Consider the following 25,664-nt stretch of genomic DNA (forward strand, 5'->3'; position numbering starts at 1 on the left):
TTTTATAATAAAAAGAGTTTCATTGTGTGATATGAGCTATGATTGACTAAGGTGGTTTTATGTTTTTTTTTAGACTAACAGAGAGCTTCCTTTGGTTGAGGTGTATACATATTACTCTACATATAGCTACATCACTTGTATCGTATACACACTTTTACTGAAGTCCTTGCACAGTTGTATTGATTTTACTAGAGAACAGAATATTTTTATTTTATTAGCAATTTGAGCTTTTTAAAAGAAAAATATATCATGTATGTCACACACAAATTATATGAGCAGATCACATTAAGGCCAAATAATCTATAACAGACTTATTAGATTGGTCAATATAGCTTTATTATATCAGTCTAATGAAAAACATGGTAACAATTATTTTACACAGAATTTTATTTATGCAATCAATTTCCACCTGCAAAAAAACGTAATCTGTTATTTGTTTCTTAAGTGCTTTATTATACCAGTTAGTCATGCAGGTAGTTATAGTGCAATATATCATTCTATCTTACTAAGAACAGTAAAACGAATTCCAGCTTTGTTGAGACGGTCAATCAACTTGGTTTTGGAAAATGCTGCTCCTGGTGAGTATACTCCGCCACTGGAATACAAAAGTTTTTAAAGAAATAAAAAAAATTTAAGACATTCAGTAGAATTGCAAGATTGTACCTTAAAAGGAGTTGTTTTTATTTTTTTTTATATCTGCTTAAGGAGGGGGTAATTTTAATAAAGAGAACTGCATGCACAGCTTTACTGTGTAGCAGGTGAGGGTGGCTCAATTTAGTTTTTTTTTTAAACAAATTTTATTAAAGTTTTTCATAGTATATTACAAACACACCAGGGGTATAAATGAGGATAATAAGAAAAAGAACAGAGAATACATAGAATACAACAACCAGTCATGACTAGCTAACAAACTACGTTATATAAATAAGTGGCTCAATTTTAAATCTATGGTATGCTATGCATACTGTATAGGACCCTAATTAAGCATCTGTCCACTATGTATTAACAGATTTATAGCTTCTAGCAACAATTTTTGGCTTTTCTATGTATCTGTATTTCTTATTTTGTCATTTGTCATAAATCCTTATTTTTTTTTCTTATTTTGGGTTGACATTTTGAAAACTTTGGAAACAATTACTAGTTTTCCATAGACTTATGATCTCAAGATAAATTGGTTTCAACATACATTTTACCTGGAACCAAGTAATACAGTAAATTGAGGTACTTGTGCAAGCCACTGATTATTATTCATGAAACAGCATTTTTATTACCAAGGCAAGAGGAAGCGGGAAGACCACAAATGGCTCCGTTGCCTCGTGCACGCCCGGTCACAGCCGTGGCGTTTTTTTCATTCTACCCTGCTGGGGAATAGCTGATTTTAATGGATTGAAATAAAGAATTAGATTTTAGAGGTGAGTGCCATTTATGCCCTTTTTCTATTGTATTTTTAATTGCCTTATGCTTATTTTTCTTGGCATTGTGCACCCCTCATTATTGTTTTTTTGTACGGTGTTATTCTCAGCTCCGGGTTTAGTTATTAACCTGTTATTTTTGCGTCCCACCAGTGGTGCCACCCCGATCTTTCCTCTATTGTGCTGCATTTTTATTAATGTTTTTATTAATTAATATCTGTATCTGACTGCTGCAGTATTGCACATACGTTTTTGGAAGAGATTCTGGCTCCTTTAATAAAGTCACTCCAGCTTGAACCATGGCTATTGGAGTAGCAATATATGCGGCTTCTATAAAGCAAGAAAAAAAATAATAACATTCTATTCAGCTTAGCAAAAAAGAACACTTTCAAATATAAACTAATAGTTTACATTATTTTACTTAGTTACATACATGTTTGGAGCCTCTTTAACCCCTTAAGGACATGGATGTAAATGTACATCCTGATGCTCTGGTACTTAGCGCACCAGGACATACATTTACGTCCTGTACATGAGCAAGCATTGAACAGTATTAGCAATCTAACTGCTACATACAGTGCCCTATGGGGACATAAAAAGTGTAAAATAAATGAAAAAAGTAAAAAAAAAAAAATATATATATATATAAAAGCCCCTCCTCCAAGAAAAATTTTTATCACCCCTTTTCCCCATTTTACTAATAAAAGAGTAAATAAAAAACATATTTGGTATCTGCAGATGCGTAAATGTCCGAACTATCAAAATATAATGTTAATGATCCCGTACAGTGAACAGCATAAAGGTTAAAAAAAAAAAAAAAATCTTTTTTTTTTTTTTACAAAATTGCTGCTTTTTGGCAACATCACATCCCAGAGGGGAAAAAAAAAAGTCACATATACACAAAAGTATTACCAAAAAAACTACAGATTACGGCGCAAAAATTTTACCCTCATACAGCCCTGTGCACGGAAAAATTACAGAGAGAGGTCAGAATAGGCAGATTTAAAACCTACTAACTCTGTTAAAAGGGTTATCCAGGAAAAAAAAATGTTTTTATATATCAACTGGTTCCAGAAAGTTAAACAGATTTGTAAATTACTTCTATTAAAAAAATCTTAATCCTTTCAGTACTTATGAGCTTATGAAGTTAAGGTTGTTCTTTTCTGTCTAAGTGCTCTCTGATGACACGTGTCTCGGGAACCACCCAGTTTAGAAGCAAATCCCCAGAGCAAACCTCTTCTAAACTGGGCGGTTCCCGAGACACGTGTCTTCAGAGAGCACTTAGACAGAAAAGAACAACCTTAACTTCAGAAGCTCATAAGTACTGAAAGGATTAAGATTTTTTAATAGAAGTAATTTACAAATCTGTTTAACTTTCTGGAGCCAGATGATATATATAAAAAAAAGTTTTTTCCAGGATAACCCCTTTAACCCCTTAAGGACGCAGGACGTAAATGTACGTCCTGGTGAGGTGGTACTTAACGCACCAGGACGTACATTTACGTCCTAAGCATAACCGCGGGCATCGGAGCGATGCCCGTGTCATGCGCGGCTGATCCCGGCTGCTGATCGCAGCGATCTCGCAGGCGTCCACCATTAACCCCTCAGGTGCCGGGATCAATACAGATCCCGGCATCTGCGGCAGTTCGCGATTTAAATGAACGATCGGATCGCCCGCAGCGCTGCTGCGGGGATCCGATCATTCATAACGCCGCACGGAGGTCCCCTCACCTTCCTCCGTGCGGCTCCCGGCGTCTCCTGCTCTGGTCTGTGATCGAGCAGACCAGAGCAGAAGATGACCGATAATACTGATCTGTTCTATGTCCTATACATAGAACAGATCAGTATTAGCAATCATGGTATTGCTATGAATAGTCCCCTATGGGGACTATTCAAGTGTAAAAAAAAATGTAAAAAAATGTAAAAGTAAAAAAAAAGTGAAAAATCCCCTCCCCCAATAAAAAAGTAAAACGTCCGTTTTTTCCTATTTTACCCCCAAAAAGCGTAAAAAACATTTTTTATAGACATATTTGGTATCGCCGCGTGCGTAAATGTCCGAACTATTAAAATAAAATGTTAATGATCCCGTACGGTGAACGGCGTGAACGGAAAAAAAAAAAAAAAAGTCCAAAATTCCTACTTTTTTAATACGTTTTATAAAAAATGTATTAAAAGTTTTTTATATGCAAATGTGGTATCAAAAAAAAGTACAGATCATGGCGCAAAAAATGAGCCCCCATACCGCCTCTTATACGGAAAAATAAAAAAGTTAGAGGTCATCAAAATAAAGGGATTATAAACGTACTAATTTGGTTAAAAAGTTTGTGATTTTTTTTAAGCGCAACAATAATATAAAAGTATGTAATAATGGGTATCATTTTAATCGTATTGACCCTCAGAATAAAGAACACACGTCATTTTTACCATAAATTGTATGGCGTGAAAACAAAACCTTCCAAAATTAGCAAAATTGCGTTTTTCGTTTTAATTTCCCCACAAAAATAGTGTTTTTTGGTTGCGGCATACATTTTATGATATAATGAGTGATGTCATTACAAAGGACAACTGGTCGCGCAAAAAACAAGCCCTCATACTAGTCTGTGGATGAAAATATAAAAGAGTTATGATTTTTAGAAGGCGAGGAGGAAAAAATGAAAACGTAAAAATTAAATTGTCTGAGTCCTTAAGGCCAAAATGGGCTGAGTCCTTAAGGGGTTAAAGGGTAGCTTCCACCATCACTTTTTTTTTTCTGTCCCTGCCTATTACCCATCTATCCCTAACCCCCTCCCTGCCTTTAATTATTTTTTTTTACATATTAAAAATGCTTTTTTGTCTGCCTGGTAGTGTGCTCACTAGCAGGCAGACTTCCCCAGCAGGCACCACGTCACTGATGCCTACTGGGGCCGAAACTTCCGCCCGTAGTTCACCTATACAGGGTGCCTCCAGCTGTTTCCCCACTGCAACTCCCAGCTTGCCCTGACATCTATTGGCTGTCAGGGCATGCTGGGAGTTGTAGTGGAGAAACAACTGGAGGCACCCCCTGTATAGGTGAACACCGGAGCACATACCGCTCCCCGCCGCGCAGAACGCAACCCCCCCCCCCCCCCCGGCACACCGCTCAACTCACTCCCCCTCCCCCTTAGTTCGCCCAGAGTACCCCCTCCCCGCCGCGCAGCCCGCAACCCCCCCAGCTCCGCTCAACCCACTCCCCCTCAGTTCACCTATTCAGTGTCCCTCCAGCTGTTTCCCCACTACAACTCCCTGGGCATGCTGGGAGTTGTAGTGGGGAAACTGGAGGCATACTGTATAGGTGAACAGTATACATAATACTTGAACATATACATAATACATGTATACATGTATACATAATACAGTGAACATAATACTTTACCTTGTCCCCGAGCCTGCGCGCGTCCTCTTCCTTCAAAGCGCTCGCTCCCGCCTGTCTGATTGACAGGCGGGAGCGAGCACAGCAGTGATTGAATTTTGACTCATTGCCAGGCTTCAACGAATCGGCATTCATTAGTGACGTCACTGCTGAATGCATTCGGCAACTAGGAGGGTGACCCCTAGTGGCCGAATTTAAAAGTGATTTTAAACTGTTTTAAAATCACTTTTTTTAATTAAACTATATTAGAGATATGTTGTAGTACTTAAGTACTACAACATATCAATTTTTTGTTTTCATGACAGTGCCCATTTAAAGTTAGATTTTTTTTTTTTTAAAGTAGTACAATAATAGAAAAGTATGTAAACATGGGTATCTTTTTAACTCCTTTTCTCTTTGGCGATTTTTCATTTTTGCACTTTAGTTTTTTCCTCCTCACCTTCTAAAAATCATAACACTTTAAATTTCCCACCTAAAAATCCATATGTGGGCTTGTTCTTTGCGCCAACAATTTTACTTTGTAATACCTTTAATAATTTCACAACAAAAATCTACTGCAAAACAAGAAAAAAAAATATTTGTGGGGCAAAATAAAAAACAAAAAAAAAACATTTTGTAATTTTTAGCGGCTTCCATTTCTATGCAGTGCAGTTTTCGGTAAAAAATTGCACCTAATATTTATTCTGTAAGTCCATACAATCGCAATATATAGGTCTGATTTTATTTTACTACGTCATTGACCGTGCGGTTTAATTAACAATCTATTTTTATAGTTCGGACATTTACGCACGTGGCAATATCACATATGTTTATTTTTATTTACACAGTTTTTTCATTTAAATGGGAAAAGGGGGGTGATTCAAACTTTTATTAGGGGAGGGGTTAAATGATCTTTATAAACATATTTTTTTTACACTCTTTTTTGCAATGTTATAGCTCCCGCAGGGGGCTATAACATTGCACACACTGATTGAATACACTGATCACTGTTATGCAATAGTGTTCTCGCCGCTTGACTGCTCCTGCCTGGATCTCAGGCACGGAGAAGTCATTTGGCGATCGGACACGCATCCTGCAAGCTGTTCGGGACACCGCGGCGGTCCCAAGAAGCAAAGCTGAGCTAACCGGCATTATTTACTTTTGTTTTAGACGCGGCGACCAAACTTGATCGCCGCGTCTAAACGAAAGTAAATAATGTCGGTCTAAGGGGATAATGCCGGGCATCAGCTCGATCGGTGATGTCTGGCATTAGCCGTGGGTCCTGGTTGATTATAACAACCAAGACCCACCGGGTATGATGTGCGCTCACCTGCTGAGCGCGCGTCATACCTCGGAAGCCACAAATGGACGTTAATGAACGTCCATTTGCAGAAAGGGGTTAATCATATTAATCCACAGAATAAAGAAAACGTCATTTTTTACAGTAAATTGTACTGTGTAAAAACGAAATCCTCTAAAAGTTGCACAATTGCATTTTTCTTTTGAATTTCCACCTAAAATAAATTTTTGTTTGGTTGTGCTGTACATTTTATAGTAAAATAAATAAATAAATTGGCTGTGTCCTTAAGGGTGACCATACAAAAAGCATTTACTGCATCTTGAAAACACATTTGCCCATTCTACATTTGTAGTTTATGTGTACTCTATCTGTACTATAAATGCAGTTGCCGCAAATCTTTCCTATTATCCTTGACAACTCAAAACCAGCTTATGAAAAATTGCTGACTATTCACGACGACTACTGAAAAAAGTTCATGGCTACCAGACGTGTACCGCATACAGTCAACGCATCATGTAGGGTCATATGAGAGAAATGCTGATGCCTACTGATGGCCAAAATGGGATAAATGGTCTGCAGCTTATAACTATCTCTTCCACTTGTAAAGGGAACGATGGTAAAAACATTATACTAAATGTGCTCGTAATTTGGCACACAACTAAAACTTTTGTTTAACAGGAGAAAAGAAAACCTTACCTGGTCCAGAAACTTGTGTGCAGATTTTTACATTAGGTTTTCCCTGCTGTGGGTCTAGGCCCTGACTGTAACCCTCCCCAAAGAATGTGAATGAGAATGAAGATTCATCCATCTGTCAAAACAACATTTAAGAAAAAATATTTAAATATTTGTAGTACATATACAACATTTAGGTTTCTTAATTCATTTATTAATGGGGTAGTCCAGTGGGGAAAAACTTATCCCCTATCCTAAGGATAGGGGATAAGTTTGAGATTGCGGGGGGTCCGACCGCTGAAGCCCCCTGCGATCCCTCTGTACGGGGGCCAGACTCTCCTGCTAGATAGTGGGTGTCGACCGGCTGACACTCCCCCTCAATACATCGCTATGGCAGAGCCGGAGATTGCCGAAGGCAGCGCTCCGGCTCTGCCATATAGTTGTATTGAGGGGGCGTGTCGGCCGCCGCTTTGTGCGGAGGTCGACACGCCCCCTTCCCGCGGGCTGTCGGGGTTCCGCACAGGAGATCTCAGGGGGCCCCAGCGGTCGGACCCACCGCGATCTGCAACTTATCCCCTATCCTTAGAGTAGGGGATAAGTTGTTCACCACTGGACTACTCCTTTAAAGGTATATTTTCTTTCAGAAAGTTATTCCCTATACACAGGATAAAGTATAACATGCTGATCAGTAGAGGACTGACTGTTGGGGCCCCAACCAATCTAGAGGAGGCAGAAAATCATGCCCCTAAATAAAAGAACACTGTGCATGCGCAGGCAGAGCTCCATTCATTCTCTTTAGGGATTCCAAACATTGCTGGACACTGAGCTGCTCCATTCATTCATCCTTTATTCCCGGCATTGGCTGGTGTGTCAGCAGTCGGACCATCACAATTGGGCACGGGCCCAATACATAACACTGCCACTGAGCCTATCACTGGTACTGGTGGGACATCGCTATGGCAGACAATTAGCTGAGCTGCAGTGTTATGTGTCGGGCCCCAGAAGAAGGTAGAAGACTGCACCAGGGCAAGGGACAACGGAACTAGTGGGGCGGCAGGAGGTAAATAAAAAAAAAAAAAAAATGTATTTTTTTTTATTGAGGCAGCTCAGGCATATGGAAACCTTTTGAAAGAGTACCACTTTAATGTAAAAAGGCCTGTAACTACCTCACGGGGTCCTGTCTCTGCTGTGCTCCACTTCCCGTGCTGTGGTCAATGCGTCACATTGATGCTCAATCATTGGATGAGGGTGAACACTGCTACAGCCAGTGATTGGCTGAACGGCAAAGTGATATGTTAACCACAACAACAGGAAGTGGAGTGTGGCGATGGGGCTGCAGGAGATAAGTAAAAACGTATTTTACTTTTAGCAGGCTGCAAAATAGGGTAAACTTTCCATCACATGTCACCTGTCTAGCCCAAGAGGAAGTATAGTGCTGCCTAAAAACCAAAATAAACTTATAGAAAAAGAATGTTGGCACTGCTGCAGGGGTACCAACAGTTTACGGTAGAATTGGAGCTTCTAGCCACGTAACTCACGGTATCCTTGGACGACCACCGGTGCTCTTCCCAGAAGGTACAGCAATATATAGGAACAGGAAGATTGCGGAGGCACTCGGGATTTGGTCTGCGGTGAGTTTATTTCAGACAGGTAGAAATAACAGCCTGGTCAACGAATCGTTTTGCACACACCTGCACTTAATCAATGACCTTCTAAGGTCATTGATTAAGTGCAGGTGTGCGTGAAACGATTCGTTGACCAGGCTGTTGGTTATACCTGTCTGAAATAAACTCACCGCAGACCAAATCCCCAGTGACTCCGCAGTCTTCCTGTTCCTAAAAAACAAGAAGTCAACAGGTCCAGATCGCATTTACTCCTGTGTTCTAAGTAATAGATAGTTATTTCTAATATTTAGCCCCTTAAAATGCTGGTTTTCCCCCAAATTTTACAGTTTTACAAGGGGTTACAGGAGAAAAATGCCCCCCAAAATTTATAACCCCGTCTCTTCTGAGTATGGAAATACCCCATGTGTGGACGTCAAGTGCACTGCGGGCGCACTACAATGCTAAGAAGAGAAGAAGTCCCATTTGGCTTTTGGAAAGCAAATTTAGCTGAAATGGTTTTTGGGGGGCATGCCGCATTTAGGAAGCCCCTATGGTGCCAGAACAGCAAAAAAGAAAAAAAAAAAACAACACACATGGCATACTATTTTGGAAACTACACCCCTCAAGGAATCTAACAAGGGGTACAGTGAGCCTTAACACCCCACAGGTGCTTGACAAATTTCTGCTAAAGTTGGACGTGAAAATGAAAAATTTGTTTTTTTTTTTCACTAAAATGCTGGTTTTATCCCACATTTTTCATTTACACAAGGGGTAATTGGAGAATAAGCCTTCCAAAATATGTAACCCCATTTCTTCTAAGTATGGAAATACCCCATATGTAGATGTAAAGTGCTCTGTGGGCGAACTACAATGCTCAGAAGTGAAGGAGCGCCATTGAGCTTTTGGTGAGAGAAATTGGTTGGAATAGATGTGGGAGGCCATGTGCGTTTTCAAAGCCCCCCGTGGTGCCAAAACAGTGGACCATCCCCACATGTGACCCCATTTTGGAAACTAAACCCCTTCCAAAATTTTATAAGGGGTGCAGTGAACATTTACACCCCACCGGCGTTTGACAGATGTTTGGAACAGTGGGCTGTGCAAATGAAAAATTTAATTTTTCATTTTCACGGACCACTGTTCCAAAAATCTGTCAGACACCTGAGGGGTGTAAATGCTCAGGGCACCTCTTAGTACATTCCTTTAGGGGTGTAGTTTCCAAAATGGGGTCACATGTGGGGGGGGTCCACTGTTCTGGCACTATGGGGGCTTTGTAAACACACATGGCCTTAAATTTCGGACACATTCTCTCTCCGGAAGCCCAATGGCGCTCCTTCTCTTCTGAGCATTGTAGTTCGCCCCCAGAGCACTTTACATCCACATATGGGGTATGTTCTTACTCAGAGGAAATGGGGCTACACATTTTGGGGGGCTTTTTTCCTATTCTCCCTTGTGAAAATGAAAAATGTAGGGTAACACCAGCATTTTAGTGAAATTTATTTAATTTTTTTTTCATTTTTACATCCAACTTTAACGGAAATTTGTCAAACACCTGTGGGGTGTTAAGGCTCACTTTAACCCCTTGTTACATTTCGTGAGATGGGGGTCACATCTGGGTATTTATTGTTTTGCGTTTATGTCAGAACCGCTGTAAAATCAGCCACCCCTGTGCAAATCACCAATTTAGACCTCAAATGTACATGGCACGCTCTTACTCCTGAGCCTTGTGCGCCCGCAGAGCATTTTACGTCCACATATGGGGTAGTTCTGTACTCAGGAGAAATTGTGTTACAAATTTTGGGGGTCTTTTTTTCCTTTTACCGCTTGTGAAAATTAAAAGTATGGGGCAACACCAGCATGTTAGTGTAAAAAAAAAAAAAAAATTTTACACTAACATGCTGGTGGAGACCCCAACTTTACCTTTTCATAAGGGGTAAAAGGAGAAAAAGCCCCTCAAAATTTGTAACGCAATTTCTCCTGAGTACGGAGATACCCCATATGTGGCCCTAAACTGTTTCCTTGAAATACTACAGGGCTCTGAAGTGAGAGCGCCATTTGAGGCCTAAATTGGGGGTTTCAATCCGCCACAAAAATACCCTATGGCAGTGTTTCCCAAACAGGGTGTCTCCAGCTGTTGCATAACTCCCAGCATGCCTTGACAGTATGTGGCTGTCCGGCAATACCGTGAGTTGTTGTTTTTCAACAGCTGGAGGCTCCGCTTTGGAAACACTGCTGTACAACCCGTTTTTATTTTTTTTATTGGGGGGGGGGGGGGGGGGGGACTGTGTAGGGGTATATGTAGGGGTATATGTAGTGTTTTACTTTTTATTTTGTGTAGGTGTAGTGTAGTGTTTTTAGGGTACATTCACACGGGCGGGTTTACAACGAGTTTCTCGCTGGGAGTTTGGGCTGCGGCGGAAAATTTGCTGCATCTCAAACTTGCAGCAGAACTCGCTGTAAACCCGCCTGTAAGAATGTACCCTGTACATTCATATGGGGGGGGGGGGCAAACCTTAACGCTGTTGCAAAACTCCCAGCATGCACTGACAGACCAAACATGCTGGGAGTTGTAGTTATGCAACAGCTGGAGGCACATTAGTTGCGAAACACAGAGTTTGTTACTTAACTCAGTGTTTCACAACCAATGTGTCTCCAGCTGTTGCAAAACTGCAACAATCAGCATGCATTGACAGTCGAAGGGCATGCTGGGAGTTGTAGTTATGCAACAGCTGGATGCACACTTTTTCATAGAAAAAAATGTGCCTCCAGCTGTTGCATAAGTACAACCCCCCAGCATGCACTGACTACCAAAGGGCATGCTGGGAGTTGTCGTTGGAACTCCAGCTGTTGCAAAACTACAACTCCCAGCATGCCCTTTGGCTGTGTATGCTGCGAGTTGTTGCTAAGCAACAGCAGGAGGTGAACAGGCTTCACCTCCTGCTGTATCGTGCCGCCGGGACCGCCTCCACCGTTCTGGCTGCTTCTGTCACCGCCACCAATCCCAAGGGGAACCCCGCCAGCGCCGATCGCCGCCATCCCAAGTTGTGATTGGTCGGTTGTTCCGACCGATCAATCACGTGATCGTGAGGCGGCACCCGTGCCACCTCACTCTTGCTGGGTAAGGGTGAATGGGGCTATCTCGGACAGCCCCATTGACCCTCTTTTCCAGGTCACCAGATACCTGATTGACCCGGAATAGCCGCAAATCGCCGATCTGAATTGACCGGCAATTTGCGTAGATCGCCAACATGGGGGGGGGGGGGGGGGGGTTTGCACAGGGTGTCAGAAAGTTAAACAGATTTGTAAATTACTTCTATTTAAAAATCCTTCCAGTACTTATCAGATGCTGTATGCTTCACAGGAAGCTATTTTCTTTTAGTATTTATTTTCTGTCTGACCACAGTGCTCTCTGCTGACACCTCTGTCCATGCCAGCAACAGTCCAGAGCAAGAACGAATCCCCATAGAAACCCTTTGCTACTCCAGACAGTTCCTGGCATGGACAGAGGCGTCAGCAGTGAGCACTGTGGTCAGACTGAAAAGAAATTCAAAAAGAAAAGAACTTCCTGTGGTGCATACAGTAACTGATAAGTACTGAAATGATTAATATTTTTAAAGTTAAGTAAGTAATTTACAAATCTTTTTAACTTTCTGGCACCAGTTTATTTAAAAAAATAAAATAAAATAAAAATAAAAAATAAATTGTAGCCCTTTAAAAGGCCCCTGGCACACCAGTATCTTTATCAAATATTTTTGAACAAAATTTTGTCCTTACTCAAAAAAAAAAACCTTTGTCCATCGTATCAAATACTAGGTATATAGATAACATATTAAAGTGTACCTGCCATCAACAAAAACTTTTTATATACTGTAGATAATACCATTATATGTATATTTGTAATATTCATTGGTTAAAAAATGTGCATATTTTTGTCGCTGCAGCTATTGCCTGTGTGTCTCTGTCAGGAGTCCAAATACAGGAAGTGTGGGTGGACAAGCAGGGCTCTGTGTAGTGAGGACAAGCAGGGCATTGTACACTTAGGCTCTGTGACATGCCCCCGGCTCACACAGCAGGATAATTGACAATCCAGGAACCTGCACAGAGCCCTACTTGTCCTGCCCTTACTTCCTGTGTTTGGACTCCTCATAGAGACACACATGCAACAGCTGCCAGGACAGCATTTTTTCATCCAAAAATATACACTTTTTGTTAACCAATGTGTATTACAAATATACATATAATAATATGATCTACATTTTATCAAAAGTTTGTTGACGACACAGGTACACTTTAAGAGTATGGGACGGTTCAGACAGTGAATTTAAAAACATTGCTGAGCACCAGTAAATGCAGTAAATATGTTATTTATAAGCAAATATGAAGGCAAAACATTTGACTTTTTAGACATCAGACTTTCCATAAAAGGGCATCGCTAAGAATTCAATTTTACACTACAACACTTCCCATCCCCAATATGTAAAACCCATAATTACTTTCAGACCTACAAAAACTATAGGAGACCATATTAAAAATGAAAAAGAAAAAACTCAGAGGAATAATTTAACCCTAAGGGTACGTTCACACGTACAGGATCTGCTCTATATTTTGTGCAGCTGATTTTGCTACCCATTAACATCAATGGAAAGTAAAATCAGCTGTAAAGAATATGCAGCAGATCCTGTACGTGTGAAGTACCCTAAAGGTAATTTTCCATGCAAACGTTGCAATTATTGCTATAATTTAGCAAAAATGAATTTGATATTAGGAGGTGAAAATATACTGTATTTGTACAACAGTTCATTTCATGTCAGACAGCTTTCGTCTTTTATTCCATAATTTGCTCTTGTGCCTGCTGTGATGTAGGCTAAACCAAGAGAAAGTTATGTACATGCATTCGGGAACATGTGTACTCACTCTGTACCAGCAAAGGAGCAACCTGCTTCATTAATCCTATAAATAATTGTCATAACGGTAATCCAACAGAATTGAAATTTGCCGGTTTAGAGAGTAGAAGGCATCCCATTAGGCGAAGATTGGCACTTATATCTGCTTTGTAAAAAAGCTTACAGGATAATGAAGCTTATTGCCTCGGGCCCTTTGGGGCTCAACGAACTATACAATCTCTCCTCTTTTATTAAAGTCACTTCTCCTGTTTTGCAATATATTTTTGTTTATATGTTTCACTATGGATGTTGTCTGTTATTGTGTTTTCCATCACTATATTTTGTATATAGGTAGATGTCTTGCTACAGAAGGATGTACAACTGACAGGAAGAATCGCCATATATGATGCTAAACCAGTCTCAGTGGTATGGCCCCTGCACCTGAGAGCTGTGTCTCTTCTCGCTACAGAACTTTTGTCTTAGCTTGTCAGCATGATGACAAAAGTTGCACTCACTCACGTCAATAGCAAGTGCAGCATCACTGTTTTCTTATTTCTAGTTGTCTAATATTTAACTACTCTATAGTGAAAGACTCTATTATCCAGGACTGACATATAGCAAATGTGGTGCCAATATTAAAAAAGGGATCCAAAAAGTGACCAAGGGAACTATATAAAGGGAACTATAGGCCTGTTGGTCTAACTTCCATTGTATATCTATATATACTAGCTGAGTACCCAGTGTTGCCCATATCCTGTCCTCCCATCATGTCCTCATATACCATCCTTATATCCCATACTCATATCCCGACCTCATATCCTGTCCTTATGTCCCATCCTCATATCCTGTCCTCAGGTGGGATTGATTTGTGATGAAGATATTGTAAGCTGAAAATAGATGGGGACATGGCTTTGTGGGACTGGGCGTGATTTGCAAGCCAGACCGATGCACAAAAAGGGTAGATAATAAAAAGGGGTGGGGCTTAAAATGTGTCTTTGTGAGATGGGGTGTGGCTTGCAAGCCGGACTGACACATTCCCCAGGAGATGCAGGGCGGAGCTTGTGGAGTAAGGTACTAGAAGTCCCATATACTTGCATGGGACTTGAAACAATAACCCATCTTTTATTTAAGGGTGTATGTAAGAGTTAATTTAACTATGATATCTTTTTATTTGACATATAAGTAATATGTGTCCCAGGTATTATTGAAATATCTCACGCCGTACGGAAGTTATGTGGGAACATACATTTCCCATTGATTTGCATGGGACTTTAAACAAAAACACAGACCCTCCCAAATAGGGGTAGTTAAGGGTTAAATTAACAATCCTATATTTTAATTAGACATATAAGTAACATGTGACCAAGTATTATCAAAATATCTCCAGCCGTTTGGAAGTTATGCAGTAACATATGTTTCCCATAGACTTGTATGGGACATTAAACAAAAACCCTGACCCTGGTAAATGGGGGTGAGAAAGGGTTAAATTACCTATCCTATGTTTGCTGTTGAAATACAAGTAACATGTGTGCCAAGTTTCATGTTAATATCTTTAGCCATTTGGACGTGATGCTGGAACACACACACACACACACACACACACACACACACATATATACCAGGGGTGTGGGAATAAAAAAATAAAAATAAAATACTTGTCCAAGGGACTAAAGCGGAACACAATCTACTTGTCCCTCAAGAAAATCCACTTGTCCTGGTAATTTCAACCGAAATAAGTACAATTCACCCCACTAGACCACCAGGGATTGATATAAGATCCCTTTAGACACTGCTGTCAACTTTAACCAGCCTAGCGGTATTCCCGAGCGTGACTCGGGGTTAATTTTCGCTGCTAGAAGCGGTAACCCCGAGTCACGCTCGGGGTAGAATTGCAGAGTTGCTGTGCGGGCTGCACAGTATATCGCAAAAGCAATCGAATCGCGATTTTTGCTTTTTGCGATGTAGTGATGCAGCCCCCGGGAAAATATGTGATTATCTGCTCGGGTCGGCTCCCGTGGCGGGGGCCGGCCAGAGCAGGTAAAGACATATACTAAAAGTCAGTGTTTCTCAACCAGGGGGCCTCCAGATGTTGCAAAACTACAACTCTCAGCATGCCCGGACAGCCAAAGGCTGTCCGGGCATGCTGGGAGCAGTAGTTTCACAACAGCTGGAGGCCCCCTGGTAGAAAAACACTGAGCTAAGTGTAAAAGTAAAAAGGAAGAAAATAAAAAAAACTTTTGCTTACATAATCCCGGTCCCTGAAGATATCGTTCCCCTCTGTGCGCTCTGGTCCCTGTTCTCTTCACTATGCATCTTACAGGACCTTTCCCTTTTCAGCCAATCACAGGCCGCAGTGGTGTAAAGCCTGTGATTGGCTGAAGGGGAAAGGGCTTGTTCTGCAGCAAATACACTAGGTTTGAAATCTGCCCGGCAAACCCAGTGTATTCTGCTGCAGGACAAGACAAGGTGACAGAGGGGGGAATGTGACACAGGGGAGAATGTAACACAGGGGGGAATGTGACAAGGGGGGAGAATGTAACAAGGGGGGGGGGGGAATGTGACAAGGGGGGGGGGATGTGACAAGGGGGGGGAATGTGACACGGGGGGGGAATGTGACAAGGGGGGGGATGTGACATAGGGGGGAATGTGACAAGGGGGGAGAATGTAACAAGGGGGGGGGAATGTGACAAGGGGGGGAATGTGACATAGGGGGGAATGTGACAAGGGGGGAGAATGTAACAAGGGGGGGGGAATGTGACAAGGGGGGGAATGTGACAAGGGGGGGAATGTGACAAGGGGGGGAATGTGACAAGGGGGGGGAATGTGACAAGGGGGGGAATGTGACAAGGGGGGGGGGGAATGTGACAGAGGGGGGAATGTGACAGAGGGGGGAATGTGACAGAGGGGGGAGGAATGTGACAAGGGGGGATGTGACGGGGGGGAGTGGAATGTAACATGGAGGGGGGAGAATGTAACAGGGGGGAGAATGTAACAAGGGGGGAATGTGACGGGGGGATGAATGTGACGGGGGGGGGGAGAATGTAACAAGGGGGGAGAATGTGACAGGGGGGGATGAATGTGACAGGGGGGGAGAATGTGACAAGGAGGGGGAGAATGTGACAAGGGGGGGGGAATGTGACAGGGGGGGGGGATGTGACAAGGAGGGGGAGAATGTGATATGGGGGGGGGGGGGGGAATGTGACAAGGGAGGGGGAATGTGACGGGGGGAGATGTGGAATTTCAATGCAAAAAATTGTACCGCTTTTGGTACAAATTTCCAGACAGAATCATACCGCCAGGGAGGTTAACAGTGTTGATCTAATGGTTTAATAGCCGGCCATGGCGATCGCAACATACCAGGCTATTAGCGGCGGGAGAGCTGTAGCTAGCTCCTTTTACACCCGAGGCAAGTGTAATGTGTATGTTCCAGCATCACTTCCAAACGGCTGAAGATATTTCGATAAGACTTGGTACATGTTACTACAAAAATAGGATTCCACAAAACCATGCCCACTTCCACAAAACCACGCCTCCTTCTATTTTCGGCCTACAATCTCTTCAACACAACTCAGCCCCATCTGAGGACGGTATATGAAGACGGGATATGAGGACAGGATATGAGGTCGGGATATGAGGACAAGTACTTCCTCCTATGTTGCTTTTCCTCCCACACAAAGATTAGGTAGGAATAGCCGGGCAACGCCGAGTACTCAACTAGTATTATACTAAAATGTATAACTTCATATCAACGTGGGTTTATGAGAGATCGGTCCTTTCAATCTAACCTGATGCTTTTATGACGATGTTACCCCAAGACTGGTGTTACGCCTAGCGCTCCGGGTCCCCGCTCCTCCCCGGAGCGCTCACGGCGTCTTTCTCCCTGCAGCTCCCCGGTCAGGCCCGCTGACCGGGAGCGCTGCTCTGTCATGGCCGTTGGGGATGCGATTCGCACAGCGGGACGCGCCCGCTCGCGAATCGCATCCCAGGTCACTTACCCGTTCCCGTCCCCTGCTGTCATGTGCTGGCGCGCGGCTCCGCTCTCTAGGGCGCGCGCGCGCCAGCTCCCTGAGACTTAAAGGGCCAGTGCACCAATGATTGGTGCCTGGCCCAATTAGCTTAATTGGCTCCCACCTGGTCCCTGACTATATCTAACCTCCTCCCTTGCACTTCCTTGCCGGATCTTGTTGCCCTTGTGCCTAGTGAAAGCGTTTTGTGTGTTTAAACCCTGTGTACCAGAACTTCTGCTATCTCCCCTGACTACGAACCTTGCCGCCTGCCCCCGACCTTCTGCTACGTCCGACTTTGCTTCTGCCTACTCCCTTGTACCTCGCCTATCTTCAGCAGCCAGAGAGGTGAGCCGTTGCTAGTGGATACGACCTGGTCACTACCGCCGCAGCAAGACCATCCCGCTTTGCGGCGGGCTCTGGTGAAAACCAGTAGTGTCTTAGAACCGGTCCACTAGCACGGTCCTCGCTATCCCTCTCTGGCACAGAGGATCCACCTCCTGCCAGCCGGCATCGTGACAGTAGATCCGGCCATGGATCCCGCTGAAGTTCCTCTGCCAGTTGTCGCTGACCTCCCTACGCTGGTCGCCCAGCAAGCTCGTCAGATCGCCCAGCAGTCGCAACAGATAGCGCAACAAGATCACCAGCTGTCGTACTTGACCACCATGACACAGCAACTCCAGTCACAACTACAGCAAGTACAGTCGCAGCTACAGCAGCAACAACCATCTCCTCCGCCAGCTCCAGCACCCCTTCCGCGGCGAGTGGCCGCTCCTAGCCTCCGCCTGTCCTTGCCGGACAAATTTAATGGGGACTCTAAGTTTTGCCGTGGCTTTCTTTCGCAATGTTCCTTGCACTTAGAGATGATGTCGGATCAGTTTCCTACTGAAAGGTCTAAGGTGGCTTTCGTAGTCAGCCTTCTGTCTGGAAAAGCCCTGTCATGGGCCACACCGCTCTGGGACCGCGATGACCCCGTCACTGCCTCTGTACACTCCTTCTTCTCGGAAATTCGAAGTGTCTTTGAGGAACCTGCCCGAGCCTCTTCTGCTGAGACTGCCCTGCTGAACCTGGTCCAGGGTAATTCCTCCGTTGGCGAGTACGCCATACAATTCCGTACTCTTGCTTCTGAACTATCCTGGAATAATGAGGCTCTCTGCGCGACCTTTAAAAAAGGCCTATCCAGCAACATTAAAGATGTTCTGGCCGCACGAGAGACTCCTGCTAACCTGCATGAACTCATTCATCTAGCCACTCGCATTGACATGCGTTTTTCTGAGAGGCATCAAGAGCTCCGCCAGGAAAAAGACTTAGATCTCTGGACACCTCTCCCACAGTCTCCACTGCAATCTGCGCCTAGGCCTCCCGCCGAGGAGGCCATGCAAGTGGATCGGTCTCGCCTGACCCTGGAAGAGAGGAATCGCCGTAAGGAAGAGAATCTTTGTCTGTACTGTGCCAGTACTGAACATTTTTTGGTGGATTGCCCAATCCGTCCTCCACGTCTGGGAAACGCACGCTCGCACTCAGCTCTCGTGGGTGTGGCGTCTCTTGATGCCAAGTCGGCTTCTCCACGTCTCACGGTACCTGTTCGGATTTCCACTTCAGCCAGCTCTCCCCTCTCAGCCGTGGCCTGCCTGGACTCTGGAGCTTCTGGGAATTTTATTCGGGAGTCCTTTGTGAATAAATTCCGCATTCCGGTGACCCGTCTTGTCAAGCCACTCCACATTTCCGCGGTCAACGGAGCCAGGTTGGATTGCACCGTGCGTTACCGCACGGAGCCCCTCCTAATGTGCATCGGACCTCATCACGAGGAGATTATATTTTTTGTCCTTCCTAATTGTTCTTCTGAAGTTCTCCTTGGACTACCCTGGCTTCAACACCATTCCCCAACCCTGGATTGGTCCACTGGGGAGATCAAGAGTTGGGGTCCCTCTTGTTCCAAGGACTGCCTTCAACCGGTTCCCAGTACTCCCTGCCGTGACCCTATGGTTCCTCCTGTATCCGGTCCCCCTAAGGTCATTAAGGACTCTGCCTGCCACAGGAAATGCCCCTCCCCCCCTCCCAGTTCCATCAGGCAAGCTTCTGTGTCCCCTCATGGCCCTCGTCCTGGTGTCACACTGCCCCGTGCCAGGTCTCGCCCTCTGCCCTCTCTCCCCATTCCTACTCCTGCGGTTCTGCCTGCCGTTGAGGAATCCCTCCATCCTTTCCCGGTGTCCTCATCCCAGGGGAGGCAGTTACCCGATAAAGAGAAGGGGAGACCTAAGGGGGGGGGTACTGTTACGCCTAGCGCTCCGGGTCCCCGCTCCTCCCCGGAGCGCTCACGGCGTCTTTCTCCCTGCAGCTCCCCGGTCAGGCCCGCTGACCGGGAGCGCTGCTCTGTCATGGCCGTTGGGGATGCGATTCGCACAGCGGGACGCGCCCGCTCGCGAATCGCATCCCAGGTCACTTACCCGTTCCCGTCCCCTGCTGTCATGTGCTGGCGCGCGCGGCTCCGCTCTCTAGGGCGCGCGCGCGCCAGCTCCCTGAGACTTAAAGGGCCAGTGCACCAATGATTGGTGCCTGGCCCAATTAGCTTAATTGGCTCCCACCTGGTCCCTGACTATATCTAACCTCCTCCCTTGCACTTCCTTGCCGGATCTTGTTGCCCTTGTGCCTAGTGAAAGCGTTTTGTGTGTTTAAACCCTGTGTACCAGAACTTCTGCTATCTCCCCTGACTACGAACCTTGCCGCCTGCCCCCGACCTTCTGCTACGTCCGACTTTGCTTCTGCCTACTCCCTTGTACCTCACCTATCTTCAGCAGCCAGAGAGGTGAGCCGTTGCTAGTGGATACGACCTGGTCACTACCGCCGCAGCAAGACCATCCCGCTTTGCGGCGGGCTCTGGTGAAAACCAGTAGTGTCTTAGAACCGGTCCACTAGCACGGTCCTCGCTATCCCTCTCTGGCACAGAGGATCCACCTCCTGCCAGCCGGCATCGTGACAACTGGACTGGGGTGAATCGCTATATTTGGTATACCTTGATTTTTCAGTATCAGGACGGTATGCCCGTGGCTCTGGAGACTCTGCATCCCCCTCTCTCAATGGACAACCCCTTTAATGGTACATACTCTAATAGGGAGGCTGTTACTAGTGGATTACCACAGTTTTGGACCCTTTTGGCTTTAATATATTTAAAAATGACCTTGTAGAGGGATTGTACAAAGGATATTAAAATCTGTAAAGCAGTTAACACAATAGGACTGTGCACTGTTACAAATGGATCTAGATAGGTTGGAGGTTTGGACTGAGAAGTGGTAGATAAAGTTCAACACGGATAAATGTAAGGTTATGCACATGGGAAAATCCAAGCTGGGTTTACGTACTAAATGGAAAAACACTGGGGATGACTGACATCCAAAATTTTTAGATTAAGGTTTTTATTTTATTTTTTTGTAAGAAAATGCGTAATACAAAAGAATTTAATGGTACATTACCTGTTTCTGTGTTGGTCCTTCTTCTGAGAAAATACCAAAAGAAAAGAATTTGGGGTACTGTTAAAGACAGAAATAAAGTGGAAAGAAAAATCAGCATCTGGAATTTATTCATATTTTTACAAATTTTAGCAAGAGTCTCACACACATCTGAATGTATTCAGATGTGTGTAGAAATCCTACATGAAATCTCAAGACAAATTTTACTTACTAATATACTGTCTGTCCCTGAATGCCTTTGTAGGGCTTATTCACATCAGTGTTAAGTATTTCCATTGTTCTGGTTTGTCATATTTCAGAATAACAGAAACGCAGGCAATAAAAGATCCATCAAACAATGGAAAAACACTGCATCTTATAATAGAGGCATGTACTATGTTTGAGAGGCAATGTCTGAGATGGGAGAGGTATCATAAGAACTGTACTCGTACACATTGGTAATATCACTCACAACAAGCACTTGCAGCATCAAAACAAAGATGCGGTATAGAGCTGTGCCAAATAATGGAAATGAAATATAGCTACTACTACTCTATGGTGGCATCATTTTGTAAGTAATCTAACACAGCCTCAATAATAAGATGGAGGAACTGGTACTATTAATGTTGGAGAAACACTATGATATAGTGGGAATAAGTCAGACATGGCTGGATGCAAGCTATGACTGGGCGGTTAATGTTCAGGGCTACATTCTGTTCAGGAATGATCGTACAAGTAAGAAGATGGGTTTCCTTATACGTAAAATCCTGTCTTAGGCCAATTCTGCGTGAGGACATTTGTGAGATGTGGAGTGTCTGTGGGTGGAGATAAGGGGAGAAGGTAAGAACAAGAAATTACTATAAGGGGTTTGTTATGAACCACCAAGTATAACAGAAGCAGCGAAAAACCTACTTATTATTATGGGGGATTTGAACTACCCTGACATGGACTGGGAAGCTGAAACCTGTAGGTCCAGCAATTGAAACAGGCTCTTGGCAATAATAAAGGAGAATTACCTTTCGCAACTAGTGCAGGACCAAACAAGAGGTGGGACACTTATGGGCCTTATACTTCCCAATAGGCCAGACATAGTATCTAAAGGTAGGGGGTCATATAGTAGAGGTAGGGGGTCATCTTGGTAATCGTGACCACAACATAATAAGTTTTTGTTTATCCTATAAGAGCGTGTCTACTAGTGGGGCTACAAAAACATTACACTTCAAGAAGGCCAATTTTCACAAGCTAAGAGAGGACCTCAGTGTCATAAGAAATAAAAGTACACAAGCTAAATGGGACCCTTAAGAGCATCCTAAATAGATATTGTGAACGACATATACCCTACAGGAATAAACAGGCTAGAAATAGGAAAAAACTATTTGGCTAAACAAAACAGCTAGGGATGCGATAAATGATAAGCATTCAGACTAGTAAAACAAGAAGGTAGTGGGGAAACATTAAAGAATTCTAAAGGAGAAAAATAAAATCTGTAAAAAAGAAATAAAACTAGCAAAAATTGCAACAGAGAGAACAATTGCCATAGAAAGTAAAAAAAACTGAAATATTCTTCACCTACATAAATAATTAGAAACTGAAAATGTTGTCCCCTTAAGAAATAATCTGGTTGTAATGGTGGAAGAGGAAAAGGCCAATCTAATAAATTACTTCTCTACTATATTCACAAAGGAAAATCCAATGTTAGATAACAGGGGAGGGGACAAAGTAAATTCTCCAGCAAATCTTACCTTTTTTAAAGAAAAACGGTTATCCCGTTCACCCATACTTAACCCAATACTTATAATGCGGGTGAACAGGAGACCGATAGGGTCTCTGACTAACATACGTACCTGCAGCCCGGAGCAGTGTCCCTCTGAAGGTCCACTTCTTTCTTTGGCGAATTGCGCACTGGAGGCGGGCCTGCCAGGTGAAATTGAACATGCATGTGGCACTGGTCACGTGAGCGCTTTCGCCTACTGAGCGCTCATGTGACCAGCTCCCATGAATATTCAAATTCACCCGGCAGGTCCACCTCCAGTGCGCAATTCGTTGGAGAAAGAAGCAGACCTTCAGATGGACACCGCTCCAGGCTGCAGGTACGTATGTTAGTCAGAGACCCCGCATCAGTCTCCTGTTCACCCACACTATAACCCAGTGTATTGGGTTTAGTGTGGGTGAACAGGATGACGGTTTTCCTTTCAACCAAGAAAAAGTGTGGAGCTGCCTTAGGCTGGGTTCACATCACCTTTTTCCCCATACGGGAGCGCATACAGCAGGGGAGAGCTAAAAACTTGCACTTCCCTATCCCTGCGTATGCGGTCCCGTTAGTAATTCATTTCCATGAGCCGACCGGAGTGAACCGTGCGGCTCATTTTTCCCCATATGTGGTTTTCTACCATACCTAAAACCGTAGTCAACCACGGTTTTAGGTACGGTAGAAAACCACATATGGGGAAAAACGTGATGTGAACCCAGCCTTAGTAACATAAAAACACACAAATTACCGGGCCCAGATGACATCCATCCCAAGGTTTTGCAGGAATTAAGTAATGTGCTAGACAGACCTTTATTGCTAATATTTAAAGGGGTACTCTGGTGCTTACATCTTATCGCCTATCCAAAGGATAGGGGATAAGATGCTTGATCGCGAGAGTCCTGCAGCTGGGGACGCCAGCGATCATGCACGCGGCATCCCGTTAGTAATCAGTCCCCGGAGCGTGTTCGCTCCGGGTCTGATTAAGGTCGACCGCAGTGTCTGCGGAGTGTGACTTCACGCCCCGGCTCCCGTGTGACGTCACGCTCCGCCCCTCGGGGTGCCGCGTGCATGATCGCGGGCGTCCCCAGCTGCGGGACTCCCGCGATCAGGCATCTTATCCCCTATCCTTTGGATATGGGATAAGATGTGTAAGCACCGGAGTACCCCTTTAAAGATTCTATAATGAAGGGGATTGTTCCAAAGGACTGGCGCTTAGCAAATGTGGTACCGATTTTCAAAAAGGGATCAAAAATGGATGCTGGGAATTATATGCCTGTAAGTTTAACATCTTTTGTGGGTAAGATTTTTGAGGGTTTTCTGAAAGATGCTAAAATGCTATTCTGGAATATCTTAACCCCTAAAGGACCACAGATTTTTTTATTTTTCATTTTTGCACTTTCATTTTTCCTCCTCACCTTCTAAAATCATAACAATTTCAATTTTCCACCTACAGACCTATATGTGGGCTTGTTTTTTGCGCCACCAAGTTTATTTTGTAATACCATCAATCATTTCATCACAAAATGATAACTTTTTGCACCAAAATTAGTACATTTAAAAATGTCCTCTATAACTTTTTTATTTTTCTGTATACGGGGATGTGTGAGGGCTTATTTTTTGTGCCATGACCTGTAGTTTTAATCAGTAACATTATTGTTTTGATGGGGCTTTTTGATCACTTTTTATACATTTCCTTATTATTCTTTTTAGAGTATAAAAAGTTACCAAAAATACGCAATTTTGGACTTTGGTATTTTTTTACGTAAATGCCACTGACTGTGCCGTTTAATTAATGTTATATTTTTATAGTTTGGAAATTTAAGCACGCGGCAATACCACAATGTTTATGTTTTTGTGTTTAGATTTTTGTTAATCCACATTTAATTAACTTTTTTTTTTCTATACTTTTTTCTTTTTTACACCATTTTTTTTGTATTTTTATGCAGAAGCATTACATTGATCAGTGTTATCGGTGCTACACTGCTGTCTGGGAGCAGCAAAGGACCGACTGAACAGCGAGGAGGCAGATAAGGGTCCTCCCGCCATCCTCTCAGCTGATCGTGACTCCTGAGCACGCGTAATAGAAGGGGAGCGGGACAAGGGCGTACAGGTACACTCTTCATTCTGAAGAAGTTAATGAAAATAACCTTCTGACACAGCACCAACATGGCTTTATGCAGGATCGGTCCTGTCACAATAATGTGATTGGACTGGGGTGAAGTTGTGGATGTTGTATATCTTAACTGTTCTAAGGCATTTGATACTGTGCCGCATAACAGGTTGGTACATAAAATGAGGATGTTGGAACTAAGGGAGGATATACGAGTTAGCAACTGTCTCAATGACCGGAAGCAGAGGTAAAGATCAATGGAACTTACTCTGGTTAGGTGACAGTTAATAGTAGGATACCACAGGGGTGAGTACTGGGTCCACTTGTTTTAACATTTTTATTAACCCCTTTGTGACCGGCTAGTTTTGTCCTTTATGACCCAGCCTGTTTTTTTTCAAATTTCACATGTGTCTGTTTATGTGGTAATAACTTTGGACTGCTTTTACTGGTCAATCTGATCTTGAGAAAGTTTTCTCGTGACATATTGTACTTTATATCAGTAGTAAATTTTTGTTGATCCATGCAGCAATTTTTTGTGAAAAACTCAAAAATATCGTGAAAAATTTGAAAAATATGCATTTTTTCTAGATTTGAAATTCTCTACTTGTAAGAGAAATCGTCAAGCCAAATATATTTAGTTAGAAAGCTTATAATATTATGAGCATTTTTTCACATTTTCAAGATAATTTCAACACAACATTATTTTAGTGACCACTTCAGTTGTAAAGTGGATTTGAGGAACATGTATGCAAGGAAACCCCAATAAATCCCCCCCATTTTAAAAACTACACTTCACAAAGTAATCAGAATGACATATATAAAGTTTATCAACCCTTTAGGTGGTTCATAAGAATTCAACATGAAGGGACATTTTTTTTTTTTGCATTCTTCTTATTTCAATAATTTTTTTTCTGTAACATGAAACGTATGAACTAGAGATGAGCGAAGTTACAGTACTTCGATTCGGCACGAACCTCGCGGCTCGACGGTTGCTGACTTAAGCCTGCATAAATTAGTTCAGCTTTCAGGTGCTCTAGTGGGCTGGAAACTCTCCTAGGACTGTATCCACCTTTTCCAGTCCACCAGAGCACCTGAAAGCTTAACTAATTTATGCAGGCT

The 25,664-nt window shown here is 43.4% G+C and overlaps 1 protein-coding gene across 1 annotated transcript in view; it reads right to left on the reverse strand.

Moving 5' to 3' along the window:
• Nucleotides 1–311: 311 nt before the first annotated feature.
• LOC130362527 (saccharopine dehydrogenase-like oxidoreductase) overlaps nucleotides 312–25,664 on the reverse strand; it is a 72,360-nt gene continuing 47,007 nt past the window's right edge. The window contains exons 9-12 of the mRNA XM_056567165.1: nucleotides 20,710–20,766; nucleotides 6,776–6,887; nucleotides 1,661–1,742; nucleotides 312–595 (exon numbers count right to left, since the gene is read on the reverse strand). Of these exons, the coding sequence (XP_056423140.1) occupies nucleotides 493–595; nucleotides 1,661–1,742; nucleotides 6,776–6,887; nucleotides 20,710–20,766 (354 nt within the window). The 3' untranslated portion in view covers nucleotides 312–492. The remainder of the gene's footprint in view (nucleotides 596–1,660; nucleotides 1,743–6,775; nucleotides 6,888–20,709; nucleotides 20,767–25,664) is intronic.

The sequence above is a fragment of the Hyla sarda genome, chromosome 3 (genome assembly GCF_029499605.1).
Source record: "Hyla sarda isolate aHylSar1 chromosome 3, aHylSar1.hap1, whole genome shotgun sequence".
In the NCBI taxonomy this organism is placed as follows: Eukaryota; Metazoa; Chordata; class Amphibia; order Anura; family Hylidae; genus Hyla; species Hyla sarda.